Genomic DNA, 17,570 nt, shown 5'->3' with positions numbered 1-17,570 from the left:
AAGAACATTTTCAGTAGACACAACATTATTCCTGGATGCTTGCAAATCCTAAGCTATATTCATACGTTAGTATTACACATACCTGTGTCATATACACAGATTAGCTTTAAAATTGTCACATACCATTACCAGTTTGCCTTTACTTTTATGTATCGTTCCCCTGACTTCCTTACTGCAGGTGTGGGCAAGAAAACTTTTCCTTTAAAACTTTTCAACAGTGGGCATAAAATTCTGCAGCTGAGGTCTTGAAGAATGCAGATGGGTATAGTATATGTTGGAGCTCGCAGTGTGTATTGACTAACTTTGTTTCTTTATTTTTTTTTATTTTGCTTTTCTGATATTGTCTTGTTTAAGTGGCTCCTGAGTGTAAATTGTCTTCGGAGGGTGGGAATCGGGTGGGAAGCACATTTCGTGTTCCAGGCCAAGATCCATCTCTGCACGGCCTTGGAAAGCACACTGCATATTTGGTTTCCAAACCAAATGGAATGATGTCTTAATTATCAGATTGGCAAATAGCAGTTGCCTGTAAAATGTCAAGCACAGCCCTGTTTTGTGATTCATGGCCCTCTGCTACCAAGGGTTTCAATATCTCTTGCCCCCGTCCCTTAAAAAAAAARRAAAAAAAAAAGGGGAAGAAAATAAAAGTTTGGGCTGTGAGCCAGAYTGTCTCCTTTTCTCTCTTCTGGCTGTGCTGCCTCTTTATATGGGTGACAGGCTGTGGACGCTATTTGGCTCGCCAACACTGTGTTTAACATGGTGTACTGGATGAATAAATGCTAAAATAGTATTTGTTGCCAATTATAAGTGTTCCAGAATATCCTGTTGCCCTCTAAGGTTTTTTGAGTTATCTTGGGGAGCAGGAACACCAAGTATTTTAATCTGCATTTGAGGCGAAATGATCATACCACCATCTTGGTACTCTTACCAGTATTCTAATGTGTCCTTGTTTTAAACCACAACTGAATTTCAGGAGATGAAACCAGGCAAAGGGTGAAGTTCACAGATGATCGGGTTTGCAAGAGCCACCTTCTGGATTGCTGTCCTCATGATATCCTGGCAGGAACAGTAAGTATATGCTTTGTAATAAGGAGTTACTGCATGACAGAAGCTGGTAAAACAGTTCAGTGCTAAGCCATGCATCATAGGTAGCTATCATAGGATAATTTTAATCTCAACTTCTGACCTGTGTATAAAACCAATGTAGCTGGCAGTTCCCGGAGTTATCTTGAAATATTCTTTTCTCTCAATCTTCTGCAAAGTTGCAAGACAATTTCTTTTTTCATTGATTTGAGGCAATTTGAGTTGCAACTTGTCTCATGGAGATCACAGGATCATGCCTCTTTCGGCTCTCTGTTCCCCTGAGCACAATTACATCTTGGGGTTAGCAAGGCTTTTCTCACTGACCAAAATTATCCTTAACCCTCACAGCTTTTCAGTCTCCTTTTAGAGCATGTGATGTTCTCTTCATGGAACTGCCTCAGCAGCAGCTTTTTCATCGTTTCTGCTCAGCTGCAGGGAGTGTCCACGCGCTCATGGCAGGTTACAGCGCAGTGCCCGTCTTTAGAATTAGCTGGGCTGAGCAGCTTGTCACTTGGACTGATTAAACACAGTTGCATCTCCCTGCTTCCTTAGCTGCTGCCCTCTGGGGAAATTGGGAGCTTGTTTTCAGAAGTTTAATGCCTAAATGCAAGCAAAAGGTGACAAGGACTTAAAAAATGATCCTGTGGATTAAGTATTGTATTTAGGCGCCCCAGATGAGAAGTCCAGTGTGACTTTCAAAGTAAAAGGCAGCACTTTGTTGCTGTGGTGTTGCATAATTGCAGGATAGAGATGAATGTGGGTGCTTGAAATGAGTCTAGCTTCACTTTAGCCTGTTTGACACTAAATACTGTGGTATTTTACACACTATTTACATTTACATTTAACCAAATTGTTTAAAGRTGCCATAGTTATAACCCTTCCTTTTGTTGTTTCAAGAGCTGAATTTGACATAATGGGCTACCAGCGAAGGGAAGGGCTGGAGTTTTTTTTTAGGTTGTATCACTGCTACAGCAAGACTGTGTGGCAGCAGGAATAGAAGAAGCTTTAGCAATACCAGCCTTGGCTCTGGGCACTCAAACTTCAGCTTCTCAATGGCTATTATTCCAGAAYAAGATTGGTAGAGTTGAATACCAATATGTATGTTTTTAAACYGTCATAATGGGCCTAGGGCAGAAATTTGGAGCTCAGATGTGTTTTCCAGCAGTTCCTACATTAGCTTCCATGTCACCTCACTTACATTTCAGAATGGTAAAGCTGCTGAAGTCCTCTCTGCCTTCCTCCTTGCAGGTTATCATGTAGGTCAGGGCCCAAATTTCATTTGAAAGTGCAGACTGCCACCTTGGAGTTCTGCACATTTCCAGAAAGAAGGTGAAGCTGAAGGAGTTATATTGAGTGGCAAGGGGGACCACTGGCTCTAGTGTCAAAGCACAGAGAAAATGTAGGGTGTTCAGATGAATTTGGAGTCTTCTGGGTCAGGTAGAGGCCCACTGAGAAAGCTGTTTGTCTTGCTTCTGTTGTCACTCATCTTCAGTGAGTTGTGTCTTCATTCTGAGTGTGGTTTTTGCTCAGAAATCTCCCRCAGGAACAGGGGAAAAGACCCCTCCTGTGTAAGGGAGCATTTGGTTCTCTTAAATGATCATGTGCCCTTGAAGTGTCTGTGAAACTCYGTGCTGCTATTGGGCTGTTTTTGGAGAAAGGGAATTGTGCTGGTACCACAGATCTGTGTTGAAAAATGTAATTTCTGGAACAGAATCAGCATTTCGTCTATCGGTGGTACCAGCGCAGAATGAAACTTAATTAGAATATGTGGATTTTCTCTATGAACTCAAACAGTTTTACTAGCAACTTAGTCTCTGAGAGAGACTGAGAGATGAGTGAAGCAGCCTCAACTGGATGGYGTACCATCCACCTCTGAATGTGTATTGGAGAACTCATGACCTCGGATCTGTGGAAACTTCCAAGAGATACTCCAAGCCTTCTGGTAATTGTCATGATTCATCCTTCCTCTGTAGGTCCTGTTCCTGCTGCATCTCTCGTGTATGAAGGGACTGCTGAGTAGTGGGAAGCTGAATGGGGAAGAGCAGGAAGCTGGATCCTGAGAGTAGCTGTGTTCTGTGAAGTGTGATAAAATCCCATTCACTGACCTTCAGATGAGGAGTTATGAGGAGGATTCCAGATTTTAAGTGAAGTTCTGGGGTATTCTTGAGAGCTGCAGGAGGCTTCTCTGGTCACAAGGGCTAGAATTGTAATTTGGCTTGATCTTATGATTTTTTGTTTGTTTGTTTCTTTTTGGCCTCAGAAATATTTCAAAACATTGTGGCAGAACTCTGAATTAAAGGAGCAAGAAGGTGTCTGCTCTGCATGTTTTCAGGCTCTGTTAAAGAAGCAGAGTTTTTAATTAATTTAGACTATAGTGGAAAACTGTTTTGCTGTGGGAGGAACAATCTCCTTGATGTCTGGTCAGTTATGCAGACTTGGGCTGTTTGCTGTGATTGTTCCTGAACTCTAGTGGTGAGGTTGCAAAATCARTATTTCCAGGTGAAGATACTCTGTTTAAATTTCTTTTTGTCTGTCTAAACTTGTTGCTAAAAAAGCTACAGTGATTCTCCTGTTGTCTGCATGGGAAAAGCAGAAAATTCTGGAAGAATGTGAGGTAGTGTTCAGTACATCCATGTGCTGTTACCTGGGGACTTGTTAGCTAGATTCAAATCTATTGAATCTAGATTCTGTCTAGATTCTATCTACTCAAATTTGTTAGCTCCACTAATGAGCAGACATGARTCTAAAAGATGTGTAGGTAGAATGTTGCTGGGAAATTACAATAATTCCTTGAATGCATCTGCTACTGGAAGGTATTGGTGAGCTGAAAATTGAAAGAATTGTTTCATGGGAACTCATGCTTTCCATTTTTATTAGGGCAGATTTTGCAGGGCTATTTGCTCTTGAGAAGTGTTCTCTTGCGGAAAAAGATCTGGTGAGTTGGCAATTTAGCTTTTGGTAAATCGAGCAAAATGAGGAACAATACATAGTGACAAGTCTTGAATTATTTTGTTTGAAAAAGAAAAGCTAATAACAGAGGTAACTACTTAAAATACAAGCATTACTTGGTGGAGCTTGTTTTAGTGGCTTTATTTCCTGCTCTCCGCTTCCATTGCTGCTGTCTGAGCATACTGCTTTATGTGAGGGTGCCTGGCACCCCCAGTTCTAGCCTGGGGTGTTTTGCAGGCATCCTGATCCTAATTTAGTTCTGTTCAGCTTCCACTGTAGCCCTCTCCTTAGTATCTTGTTATCAGTGGTGCTGTGTTCAGTTTTGGGCTCTTTGAGGAGGTGGCTGGGAGAGAAGAGGATGACTGGCTGGGATGTGACTTCATGTTGTGCCATGTGCATTGTCATTCTTCCAGCTTGCTGTGGCTCGTGTTTAGACCTTGGGTTATTTTTGGCTTTCAAAATGTTAGGTTTTGCTGTTAGAGAAATGAGAGGCGCTCTCTGTTAAATATTGATAATGCAGAAATACAATTTCCATAATTTAAGAGCATAATTAAATTCATTTCTTCTGGCTGTTAACTACTATGTGAGGAGATCAACAAATTTAAATACTGTTCACTGCAATGGGAGTGAAGGGCAGAATGCAGGTCAGAGCTATATGGCAAAGGACTTTCTCCACAAGTCTCTTCAATTTAAAGGAGAAACTCATGGGTTTATGTAGTTTATGTGTAGCAATTCATTCTGCTGGGCTGCAGCTGAATATGGGAAGGGGCTGATAGTGGAGTCTGACCGTGTGGGTCTGTTGTTGTGCATAAAGTTGTGCATTTCTTGTGGCTATAGTCATTTCCTTAAGACCTTTCCTCCTAGTGGGAATCTTTCCCTCTGTATTTTGTGATTTATCTGGCATTTTTCACTATTTTACTCGGGCAACTTTTGACACAGATGTGCTTTTCTTTGTGAGCTTTAAGTTGCAGGTACAAAGCTGTATGTTTTGCTGGTGCTGTAGCTCCATTATATGAGGTGTTTGGTGTTGGTGCCCACTGAAGGATATTGGTGCCTGCTGCTGTGTCTTCCCAGCTCRTTGTGAAGCCATGTTGTGAGCTAGAGTAGAAGTGGTACTGGACTTAAAATAGTTGGGGTGTTTTAATGTTGCTCCAGAAACACGTAGGAAGTGCTTCTAGTGAACATGTGGTCCTTCTGACTGCTGGTTAAAAGGAARCTCTTCTTCCTAAGGAACCTCTATTTTGAAGTGATAGAAGTGAAGTATCAGTGCTGGTTGTGTACTGAGAGACTGCTAACATTGCTTTCTCTTTCTCTTTTCAACAGCGTATGGACCTGGGAGAATGTACAAAGATTCATGACTTGGCATTGCGAGCAGATTATGAGATTGCAAGTAAAGAGAGAGACCTGTTTTTTGAGCTGGATGTAAGTTTTGAGAAATTTTACTCTTGTGGAAGCTACCTCTTAGGTTATTTGACTGAGCAGTAGAACTCAACGAGCTTTTCAGTTCATCAGTTGATGCATTATCTGACAAGAATGTGTGGCCCTTTCTCAAATCTCAGCTGATGCTGACTTTTAAAGTGTAAAAGTAATTATGGCCCTTGCAACCCCATTAGTCCAGGTAGCTCTGAGGATCCTCCAGCATTCCTTGCATCCCAAACCCTTTTGCTGTAACAGGTCTCTGTAATTTGGTGACCTGTCCCAGAGTGTTAAGTTTCCCACTCAGTTGTTTCACTTTTACCAGATTCATCTTTCTATGGTGGATCAACGAAAGTGAAAGAGCAATTCTCTCTTCTATTTTTATATTATTCTAGTGCTTCTGTCTTTGCATCTGTGGTTCATGCAGTGGCATTTTGGTGCTAAGTAGTCTTGGTGTCATCACCSTACAGCAGGTTCTGAGCAGATGACAAACAAATTTTACTTTTTTTACAAAGTGTTAACAAGTTAACAAGTATACTGTTAAAATATCCCTTCCTGAGGTTCTTCGTGCGTTGTACAGAGATCTTTGTGCATCAGTGAGATGTCAAAGCTGGATGCTGGCTCTGGGAACACCTTTAATCACTATTCTTTGTTTGAAAATACAGGCTATGGATCACCTGGAATCCTTCATTGCAGAGTGTGATAGGAGGACAGAACTGGCTAAGAAACGACTGGCTGAGACGCAGGAAGAGATTAGTGCTGAAGTGTCTGCAAAGGTATTGGTCTCTCGTTACATACTTGTCCTGAAAGCCTGAGCAAGAGCATTGTTAAACAGATCTAAAGCTGTTGATGTTGGAAAGGTAGGCCCCAGGGAGACTGTGAATTCCAGCCATAGTCCTGTAATGCTACTTAGCCATCTTTATGATTTAAAAAAAAAAAAATACTGTAGTAAGGTATGAACTCTAAAATAGGTTGCTTCAGCAAGGCTATGATGTGTGTAGTATTTTTTTCTRTAGGAAAATGTAATTGGGGTTGGGGTTAATATAGTAGCTTATGTTAGTAAATCCACCTCATGACTCTTTTCCTTGGTGTGTGCACATAGAGCTTCCTCATCTCAAGCTTACAGAGCAGCTTCCCTCATTAAGCTAATTGTTCTTCAAGCCAGGAATGTGCCACAGTCTCTGCAGTAGAGCTAATGACATCCTGTCCATGTCCCGTTCTTTCCCTTGCTTCATATCTCCAACTGCCTTATCTGTACTTGGTCCGTCAAGTCTCTCTTTCTTGGACTCCCTTGACTGCTGAAGATTCCTAGTTAAGCCTCCAACCCAGCTTGTTTTAAACAGCTTTTGTTGTTGTTGTTGTCCTGCAGCTTTTGGGAGTTTTTTGTGTTGTTTAAAACYAACTGTTCTCTTTAGGCAGAGAAGGTACATGAGCTGAATGAAGACATTGGAAAGCTCCTAGCTAAAGCTGAACAGCTGGGAGCTGAAGGAAATGTTGATGAGTCTCAGAAGATCCTGATGGAAGTGGAGAAGGTCCGAGCCAAGAAGAAAGAGGCAGAGGTATGGCTTTGATCCTCCCATGAATTGTAATAGCTGGCTGAGCTAGACTAATGGGTGACAAACAGCTGGGCAGTTCCTACTGCTTTTCTTTCACCGATGCCTCCTTTTTTCAGTTTCATCATTGTACTGGCAAGCAGTTGGCCATGAAATGTGATAGACCAAGAAAAGCTTTTAGAAAGCTCTTTTAAGTAGTACTGCCTGTGAAGGAGTACTGCCTGTGAAGGGGTTTTGTCCTCTGAAATACCTGATTACTAGTCACACCCAGGGTTAGGTTGTCAGGCTGGCTGCGCTCCTGAAGTGTTTTGCTTGGCATCCCCTTTAGGTCGAGGATGCTTTTTTCATCTCTGAAAGCAGCAGGACAACCTTGTAGGTGTTTCTGGAGGGTTGTGGCAATGTAAGGGGCTGTTCCTGACAATTGGCTGTTTTTTGTCTCTTTAAGGAAGAATACCGAAACTCGATGCCTGCCTCCAGTTTCCAGCAGCAGAAGCTGCGTGTGTGTGAGGTCTGTTCTGCCTATCTTGGTCTCCATGACAACGACAGGCGTCTTGCTGACCACTTCGGAGGAAAATTACACTTGGGCTTCATTCAGATTCGTGAGAAACTGGATCAGCTGAGGGTAATCCTGTTGGTTTTAAACATTCTCCTTGTGGTCCTGAAAACATTCAGCACTTTTAAGTTCATACAGAATTCTTTGCAAACGGGTTATATAAGACCAACAATTTTTTGCTCTTGATTTCCRAATCCCTGCAGCTCCGAATGGAAGTTTGGCTAACCTCATTTTGGGTTCAGTTCTGTAATTTCTATGTAATTGAAATTATATTGTTAGAATAGGTCAAACCATACCAATGCTGCAACTTTCCCTTTAATTACATGTGATTTACAGGTGCTTTTTCTCATGGGCTTGGATTGAAATTTGTCACTGTTGGGATTTTTTTTTGACTACAAAAAAAGCCCTTTGAGAAATGCTTTAAGTGGAGAGATTCCTAGGACTGTCAGTGAAGAGGGTCTTGGATAGAGAAAATGTTGAGGGGAAATCTTCTGCATCATTTTGTAATGAACCTGTGATACCAGCCTTGCTTGACAGTCCCTTATCTCAAAGCTGACATGCTAGTCTCATAGAGCACAGACACTCAAAAGCAGAACTGGGAATGSTATTTCCTGCACCAACGTGTTTTAGTGAAGTTTTGAGCAAAATGAGAACCTTGGCAGAGATTTTGACTAGCAAATAAAATGCAGTGAAACAGTTCTTTGTCTGAGTACCTGAACAGTCTCTGTGCAAATTCCTCTGACATGTTATTCTCTGGCTGAAACATGGTATTAACTTTTTCCTAGAAAACAGTGGCAGAAAAGCAAGAGAAAAGAAACCAGGATCGTTTGAGACGGAGGGAAGAGAGAGAACGAGAGGAGAGAATGGGCAGGCGGTAAGTGAAAGCTGATAGTTTGTGAAGTCAGTTTCAAAATAGCCCAGTTTCTTGTCTCTGAATGCCAAGGGAAAGCAGCAGCTCCCCCAGTGTATGAGGTTGGATCAACTTTTGTGCATGTTCTGGAGGTTGTTTGAGCACRTTAGCATGTAATAAAGAATGGAACAAATGCACGAAACTTCTACTCTAGAATGAGAGCGTGTGGTATTAGCCTCCATTGCATATCTGAAAGATGTAAGTCATGGAGGTTCCTCAGGCCTGGAAGAGAACACATATCATCCTGGTCTTCAAAGAGGGTCAGAATGAGGACACGGGGAGCTACAGGCCACTGAGCCTCGACTTGATCCCTCTGAAGGTTGGAGCAGGTAATCCTAGATATCATTTCCAGGCCCATGAAAGACAAGAAGGTGATGGGAGTAGTCRGCATGGATTCTCAAAGGGCAAATAATGCTTAAACATCCTGATGGTATTCTGTTCCATTCTATAATGGAATAAYGGGCTGGATATCTATCAAGGGATCTTAACAATCTGAAGACACAGGCAAGAGGAATCRATCTCATGAGGTGGAGAGTCCTGSACCCGGAGAGGAATAACCCCATACCCCAGTACAGGCTGGGACTGACCTGCTGGATGGCAGTTCTGCAGAGAAGAACCTGGGCATCCTGTGGGCAGCAAGCTGACGTGAGCAGCAACGTGCCTTTGTGGCCAAGAAGGCAAAGGACATCCTGGGATGYRTTAGGCAGAGCATTGCCAGCAGGTTGAGGGAGATGATCCTTCCCTTCTGCTTGGGCCTGGTGAGGCCAGACCTGGAGTGCTGTGTATAGAGKTCTTAGCAAGGTCTCTCTTGAGAAAAAAACTGAAAAGACTGGATTTGTTTTGCTTGGATAAAAGGAGACTGAAGGATCTTATCAATGTGGATACATGTCTGAAGGGAAGTTATTTAAGAAGACTGAGCCAGACTCTTTTTGGGGAGCTCTGCAACAGCATGAGCAGGGAAAAAAAAAAACAAAACAAAACTCTGAAACACTAAAAGTCCATCTGAACATAGGAACCACCCCCCCCACCACSACGTTTTTCTTGTGAGGATGACTGAACACTGGAACAGGATGCCCAGAGAGGTTGTGGAGTCTCCACCTGTGGAATTCCCTTGTCAGAGCTGATAGCAAAAYGGAGCTAGACTGTGTGAGCAGAAAACCCAGATTGTGATTCTTATGCAGAAACTTCTCTGTGTTAACAGTGAGCTCCTGTTGGAACAACTTTTGGAAACTCTTTCCAGGACATCTTTATGGTGTCTTAATGATTGGCTGTTTTTGGCCACTGTAGCCATATGTATCACGCTTCATTCATACTTGTATAATACTTAAATTGTGGGAGTGGCAGCAGTGCTGGTATTCAGGTGACAAGCTCTTCTGCCTCTTACTGGCTGAACTGGAAAAACCTTTGTCATCCTTGCTTAGGTGAACACGAACATGAGCGTAAACAGCTCATTTAAACACCAGCCTGAGGTGAAGCAGGCACTTATTTGCTAAGGGTAGGCAGAGGAAGTGGCAGAGTAGGAATGCTGCTCTYGGTGTCACAGGATTCCCTAGTCCCACCCAAGTGTTGCTACTCAAAATCATGTATTTTTGAATCTGGAAAAAAGGTCTGTGGAGAGCACTTTCTGACTCTTAGTATTACTGAAAGTTAAACCTGTATGTATATGTACAAAAACCTGTAGTTGTATATGAGATATACAACTGCAGTGTGCTCTAAGATGGTGCTGACTTCTGGAAATGCTACTAAGTGAGTAGCAGAATCAGATACCTGGTTTTCTGCATACTGTGCCTGGTTTTGGCATCGACTTAAAGCCAGTGCTTTAAATATGAAAAGTTTTAAGTGTTGTATTGGATTATTCTGAAGTGAGGATTCTTGATCATTCTGCAAAAGGCCAGCACAGAAAACCTGTTGTTTCCTTTATACCTGTTTTGTGATATTTTCATATGCAGAGTCTTCACTGTGTTATTCTTGTAAGGGAAAGAGTATTGCTCAAAGGCTTTGGTGGTTCTGTAAGCTCTGTGGCAGGAAGGAAACCTGTAGATTTACTTATGAAACTCTCTAGCTCGAGAAACTTCATTAATATGTCAAATAAGATGCAACTTTCAAATATGAATCGATTATGAACTGGATTGTCACCCACAGGGGTAAAYTGAGTCCTCTGTCCTGCATTATTTGGTGTTGCTGGGGTCTTCTGGATACCCAGTGACCTTTCAGACTGAGCTCTGCAMTGCACTGTGAAGCAGTGACGTGCTTGGAGGTCCAAATTTGTGTGGTTACCTCTTGAGTACAGCAGCAAACAAGACGAGGTGGAGCTGCCAGATGGATTTCCTTTGTGGTAAGCTAGATGAGAGCACTGGTTATGAAAGTCAACCTAAGCCTGTGTTGGAAGCCTCTGTGGTGCAGGGACACRAGAAAAAATATGCAGTCTTTGAGATTGCTGGGCAGCAGTCCCATCCTGCTATATACTGATGTGGGCTGCTAAGGAAAGTGCTGTTCTCTTGGTTACTCTCTGTCTTTGGGTGTCTACGCTACTGAGTGACTAGCAGGAGTTTATAGAGCATCCTGCACAGTTCAGGGTCACGGAAGGCCGGCCAGCCTGTTCAGGGAATGTTAAATTGTTTTGTGTGGATGTGTGCCCCAGTGGTTCAGAATAAAGTGATCAGGAATAAAAGAACATTGAGTACTTAGAATAGCTGCAGGCACCAGCACAGATTCAGCTGCCTGCAAGCTGTCTAGGGGAGGTCCAGCTGGGCAGGTTGTGTTACATGGAAGGGTCTGTGGCTACTGCCTTGCTCTCCTGCCATATSAGCTCTGCCTTCACCTGGGCTGGCCACGTTGTCTCAGCCTGTGGTTCRTTTACCTGATTTCAAGTGTATGGTTCATTTGCTTGACTCCGAGTTCAGCTCTGTCTTATTTACAATCCTATAAACTGAATTCTTTTATAGATGTTTGTTTTTCTTGCTGTAATGACTGAACAACCTGATTTCCTCGTGCAGGAATGTCAGAGCACGTTGATTCTCTTATTCTTGTCTTATCCAGGTATGGTTTTAAAAGGATATGATCAAAATAGACACTTTTCTGTTGTTTTTTTTTATTGTTATTTCATTTTGTCTTTGCATTGCTCAGCTGCATCTCCAGTGACAGCCACAGAGCATTTTGTAACTGCATTTTGTAACTGAGGCATCCTCTGTGAGTAAGTCTGCAGTGAGGAGATCAAAGTTAAGAGCAGTGATCTCTAACTCACTGAACAGAGACTGGCCACTTTTCAATTAAATTAGAGTCCGTTCAGATTGTGTGTAATATTTTATAGTTGTGTTTTTGCTAAATATATCCTGGCTTTGCAGTGCCTCTAGAGGAAAAAGAAAAGGTGCATCTTCCAGATGCAGAGGTATTTTAAGTAGACCCTTAATGTTGCTTCAGAAGTTGAAAGAATTGTGACTTTTATTTACAAACTCTTCACAGAAGCTAATGCTTCTGAGAGGTGAAGTACAAGTGCCCTRCATGAGCTCTAAAGCAGTGCAAACTAGAGTGAGTGTGGTGGGGCTTTAGTAAATTATGATACCCACTTCTAAAGCTGCTTTCTGAGTCGGAGAGGAAAGATTTCAGCGCACCTCTTAGTAACAGCTCTCCTTTGTTTCTGTRTTCTTCCTGCTTTTCCTAATTTATCATTCCCAAAGTGGAAAAAATAGTGCAAACTTATTTTTAATGCCTGTTAAACGTGAGAAAAGTGAGAAAATACTCTATTTTTCTTAAACCTTTTTTATTTCATGTAACTAATTCAAAGGAACCAGAATCAGAAACCCACAGCTGTCCAGCTTATCTTTGACTATMGTGTGACACTGTCCCTCGAAAGTGTTGGGAGTTGATCTTCAACTGCAGAGGGTAAAAAATGCATAGTGAACCTGCAGAGTAAAACTTGAGATTGGAAAGGTACGTAGGGGAGTTGTGGTACTGGAGACTGCATCAGTCTACAGATCTCTTCTGATGGGAAGCTGCATAGGATTGAGAAATTGTTCTTCTAACATGCACTGTAGAGACCGATGCTTTTTCTGCAAGATTCTTTCCTTTTGATTAAAAAAGAAATCAAGTTGATGCTCTTAAGTTTTTATCTGACAAGTTACTTTGGGTATTATGGCATTTCTGTGAGAAGCTGCTAGGGTGGATAGATTATTTTAATGAGAGAAAAAARAAATTGCCAGCTTTATTAAACCTCCTCTCACTCAAACATTCCTTTTTAGGTCTGGATCAAGAAATAGAGATCGTCGAAGGTGAGTGCAGTTCTCCTGCAGTTCTCCCAAATGTTTCCTTGTGTTTCTGTCTAGTTACAGAGGCTTCTCAATGTGGTTCATTCGGTATCCTACTTTTTGTTGTTCTGAAAGACATGGGAGCTACCCCGCAGGCCTTGCATGGTGCTGTGCTCCTTTTAATGTCACCAGCAGAGCAAAAAAGAGCCAAGGTCGGGCAGCCCAGTGAGGACAGGGACGGGGGTGTTGCGTGCCCCAGAATGTGTAAGAGAATGTCCCTGGTGTCTTTTCCAATAAGTGTCTCTCATATCCTTTAACAGATTTCATGCCTGAGATACATTTATTGCATATAGAATGTCTCAAATATAAGAATACAGAGATTTAAAATTTCAATTGCACATCTCTGTGAAGGGCTTATTGGTAATATCGATATTCTCTATGTGAAAACATACTTGGAAGCATTTCTCTCTCCTGTCTTCCAAGTACACTGGAATCCTCCATTTTCTTCTTAGAGCAGATTGAAACAAATGAGCTTCTAAAATGCAGTACTTGTCAGGGAGACTCTTTTTTTTGCATATTGCYATGCAAGTTACAGCAGTTTTGTGATTTCTTTTTAGCTTGTTGTCTTAGACAGCCTCACTTTGAGCAAAACACAGTAGTAGTTGTGTTCTACACATTGGCTTGTCCTTAACATTAATGGTGAGAGCTTTTTAGAGAGCTTCTCACAGCTTGAATTTCCCTGCTGGCATTTTGCTGGTAGGATGGCATCCTATGTGTCTGCCCTGGGGGTGATGTGCCTGCTGTGCCAGCCTTCCTGGGTACATGTAACTCTGGGATGTCTGAGGTGCTCTCCAGTGTGTGCATCTCACCTACTGCCCTGTTCCTGTGTCTGAGACAGTCTGTGTCCTCTCTAGATCACGATCCCGGGAGAGGAGGCGGCGACGCTCGAGATCGGCTTCCCGGGAGAGGCGGAAGTCTCGCTCCAGGTCCCGAGAGCGGCACAGGCGCCACCGGAGCCGTTCCCGCAGYCATAGCAGAGGCCACCGACGGGGTTCCAGAGACAGGAGCTCAAAACACAAGTATGCCTGTTTTTCGCACAGTGTTTCTGAAAAGGGGAGGCCTTGACATCTCTGTGAGCCTCTTCCAATCGCCTAGTGTGAGCAGGAATAGGGGCAGTTTCTGAAGCTAAGAGCTGTACATCCTGTGCCAATTCCTAAGCCAAAGCAGTTTTCCCAGTGGCTGTCCATAGACAGCCTCATAGCAGAGCAGGAGGGCAGTAACAGGACAGTGGGGTCCCAGCTCGAGAGCCCAGGAGGAGGAGATGCTGTTCCCTGAATTGCTGTGATAAACCTTGAGAAGCCACTGGTTTGTTTTCTTGCATATGCAGCAGCACGAAGGCTGTGCTTGTGCTAGCTCGACCTCCACAGGTCTGCAAAAGCTAAATAGCTGGGAGGGTGGTTAATGTTATATTCCTATGGTTGCCTTCTGCTTCCCAGCTCATTTCTCCMAGCAGTGGCATGGGGAAGGGAGTGTATTTTCGAACTGAAGGGAGTCTCCTGTTACAGGAAGATGGAGACTGGTCCGAGAGACAGTTCTCTGGAGATACCCATTTAGGGGAGGAGGGCAAAAGCTGAAAGGAGGAGCTGGGATGCCCTTCTGCTGTCACTGAGGTGGCATGTTGCAGAAGTTGCTCTAGTCTGAAGAAGGACCTGAAGTCTCTTCTCAAAACTGCCCCTGTGTTGAAGGAAGGTTGGAGCAAGTGCATGTATGAGCATTAGCAAACTGGAAAGGAATCACTGTACTTCCTTATGGCCCTCCTAAGGCCATTGAACAAGTGCATCATCAAGTGTTTGCTGAAGTTAGGTCTAGTATTCTGATTAATTCCCTTAGTTAAAGGAGTGCCTTAGCACTGTCTCACCTTACTAGACAACAMCACTTGAGTACAGTGCCGAAAACAGACCTACTGTTGTTGGTGGGCTGTCTTGTGCCCCTCCTAAGTAAGGAGTGAGAACAGATTTTAAAGATACTCAGTGAACGGGAGGGGAATAATGGTCTGCACAAAAGTCTGTTAATTGAGGGGGGTTGTATAAATACTGTTGATTCTCCAATGGCTGAGATACTAAAGTCGTTTTTTAAATCTGTCTTGAACATGAAAAATAAAGAAAAGAAGTTTGGACAATTAGGAAGTGAGGAAGACCCTGTAATAACTATTACTAAAGAGCAGGTAAGGGAATGCTTCGAAAACCTTGAACACATTCAGATCAGCCCACTGAGGTTGTAGAGGATTGGCTAGCTGACATATTTCTCAAAATTAGTGAGAATTGGGGAGAGACAAAGAAAGAGATCACAAAAAAAAAAGAGAACAAACAGGAAAAACAGAAAATGCTGAAACAGTGTAGCTTCTGTTTTCACTCAGTGAATTAATAGACTTCACTTTACAGTCCAGCTGATGAGATGCTTCTAGACAGAAATGGAGTGACTGTTGTGGGATCTATAGACCTCAGTGTAGGAGAATTATGGATAATAGGAATTGGGAAAGAACTAAATCAGAAATATTTTCATTGCTTTAAATTGTCCTTTAACCTAAGAAGATTATGAAATGGCTAATGTGAAACAGAGGGCTGTAAAATTTAAGTAAGTCATTTATACACTATTTCAAAAATTGAAAAATAAGAGGAATGAAAGCTGGAGACTTTAAGATACCTGCCGGGTCCCTTTTTGTAATTGCAGAATCAAACCCTTGTGTGTTGAGTTCTTGAATAAAATACACTGGCTGTGCAGCGTCTCCGAAGACTTCTGCCTAGTTCTGAAGGGGTTAGAGCTATTAAGTGACGATAAAGGGTCGGTGCCTTTTGAAAGTGCCTAGACAATAAGCTGGTTTTGGACTTAATAGGGATCCCTGATTAATTCTATGTGGGCCGACTCATGAAAGCACTGATAGAAATCTGTAGCTATACTTTGTGAAATGATTTGCCTCTGTTGTGGATTCTGAACGTAAAACTGTATCATCCTGCCCYTGAACAGCAGATGCTGCCAAACATTCTTGTCAAGATGCAGAATAACAAAAGTCTGGGACAGAGGAAGCATTGAAATCCAAAGAGCATTGTTGGCATTGAAAGCAGTTCTTGAGCAGACAGCCACTGGCTCGGATGTAACCTAAAAACACTCCAAGAGACACAAACAGGAGTTGAAAGATAGACGAGGAAGGAATTGCAGGCATTTTAGTAAGGCCCAATAAACTAATAAGGGGCCCCAGGGAACACTCAGAAAGGGTCTCTGGAGTCATTTATGAAAGGATCATTCTAAAGGAGAGTAAGAAAGTTTGCAATGCTCTCAGCACTGCRAAACTCGAGATATGTTACATAGAGCTTGTGGAGGGGGCAGCATTTCTATCCCAGGTGATACTCCTGATGCCACAACACATAAGGACACTTTCTTAACCTGGGTTATGTCACAGCCCTGTTAAGAAAGATTTTGCCCTTTTATGCATATTAGCACCTTCTTTTAGTTGTGGAGCTTATAGTGATGGTGTAATTTATACTTCAGATCCTCTAGAGATCGATCTTCAAGAGAAAAGTCCCGAGACAGAGAGAGGAAAGAGAAGAGCTCCTCTGAGAGACGGCACGAGAGCACAAATGGCAAGTCTCGTTCCAAGAGATCAGAAGAGAGAGAAGCTGGCGAGATCTGAACTCAAACGATCTGTGTTGCACTGTAAATAGTCTGATAAACATTCTACACAAAGCCTAAATTTCCCATTTATATTTACTGAATACAACTCATCTTTTGTAGTTTTGGATTTTTATTGTTTGGCAGATAGCTGTGAGTTTGTAGAGACGCAGTTACGTACTGTTTAACAGGATCTTGTTTTAGTAGGAATAAATAAATCTGATGGATCGTTTTCAATACAGGCCAGTGGTTCACACACAGTTTGTCATGCCCCAGTGATYGCGGCAGTTAGAGTTAATGCTGTGGTTGGAAACCTAACCTGCTGTAATGTTTGTAACACTTATGCCCTTTCCAGAGCGTCTCCCTGACCCTTTGCACAGTTGGCGTTTGAGAACAGCGGTAGCACTGCTTCTAACTTGATTCTTTTCTTTCTTTTTTCCTCTTCTGTTTGTACATGTTGAAAGGAGTTCAGATTTTTAAGTGCTTAGCAACCTCATTTTATGTCTACAGCATTGGAGAATTGCTTCACTATTCCAGCTAAGTCAGGACAGAGGAAAGTTGGTCCCGTATCCCTATTTCGAAAGATGTTTTTATGCGTAGGGATGGTGGAATGGGCTGGGCCGCAGGCCTGAGCTACGCTCAGGTCTGTCCCTAGCACGAGCGGCGCCTGCTTTAACAAGCCTGTGCTCAAATGCAAAGYGATTTCAAGAGAAAGGCAACAACTCATCTGCCTGTGTGCCGTGGTCAGAAAGCGGCCTCCTCGCTGSCGTTTCCGGGCTCGCCGAGGAAGCGCCGGTGCCTCCGAGGGCTCCTGGGGCAGCCCGGGCTCCCGCGGCGCCTCTTGGCTGCTGCGTGTCGGTGCCGCCCCGGCCGCGCAGCACCGGCCGCAGCCGCCAACCGGCCCCTTGGCGCCCGGCTGCAGCCGCACCGAGGACCGACCTCTCCCGAGCCGCCGCCGGGCCCGCTCCGTGTTAGTCTAGCTGCATGTTTCGCGCTCGCCGCCCCCTCCTTTGTTTTTACGGCTCTTGCTGCTTTTTACTGCCCGTTTTGTAACGGCGGCGGCGGCGGGAGGCCGCGCCGCGCTCGCATTAAAGCTCAGTGTTGTGGCTCGCCTCGCGCCTCCGCCTCGTTTGTACCGGGGGGGCGGGAGGGGCGCGCCCGCGCCGGGCCGGGCCGGGCCGCACCGGCGCATGCGCGGC

General features: G+C 43.4%; 1 protein-coding gene across 2 annotated transcripts; it reads left to right on the top strand.

Moving 5' to 3' along the window:
• LUC7L (LUC7 like) lies at positions 1–16,811 on the top strand. Of its 2 annotated transcripts, XM_026049009.1 has the most exons (10): positions 1–1,065; positions 5,353–5,451; positions 6,111–6,221; positions 6,861–7,004; positions 7,444–7,620; positions 8,337–8,425; positions 12,700–12,729; positions 13,620–13,784; positions 14,868–14,929; positions 16,252–16,804. In XM_026049009.1, the coding sequence occupies exons 2-9, from the start codon at positions 5,356–5,358 to the stop codon at positions 14,893–14,895; spliced, it is 840 nt and encodes a 279-aa protein (XP_025904794.1). In that variant the 5' UTR covers positions 1–1,065; positions 5,353–5,355; the 3' UTR covers positions 14,896–14,929; positions 16,252–16,804. The 2 variants fall into 2 exon arrangements, with proteins under 2 accessions (XP_025904794.1, XP_025904793.1); XM_026049008.1 differs by lacking the exon at positions 14,868–14,929 and having other exon boundaries at positions 16,252–16,811.
• Positions 16,812–17,570: the final 759 nt, after the last annotated feature.

This window comes from Nothoprocta perdicaria, unplaced genomic scaffold, assembly GCF_003342845.1.
Source record: "Nothoprocta perdicaria isolate Ctin4 unplaced genomic scaffold, notPer1 scaffold_59, whole genome shotgun sequence".
Taxonomy (NCBI): Eukaryota; Metazoa; Chordata; class Aves; order Tinamiformes; family Tinamidae; genus Nothoprocta; species Nothoprocta perdicaria.
Note: the sequence above shows the minus strand (reverse complement) of the source record. Positions and strands in the feature narration are given on the sequence as shown.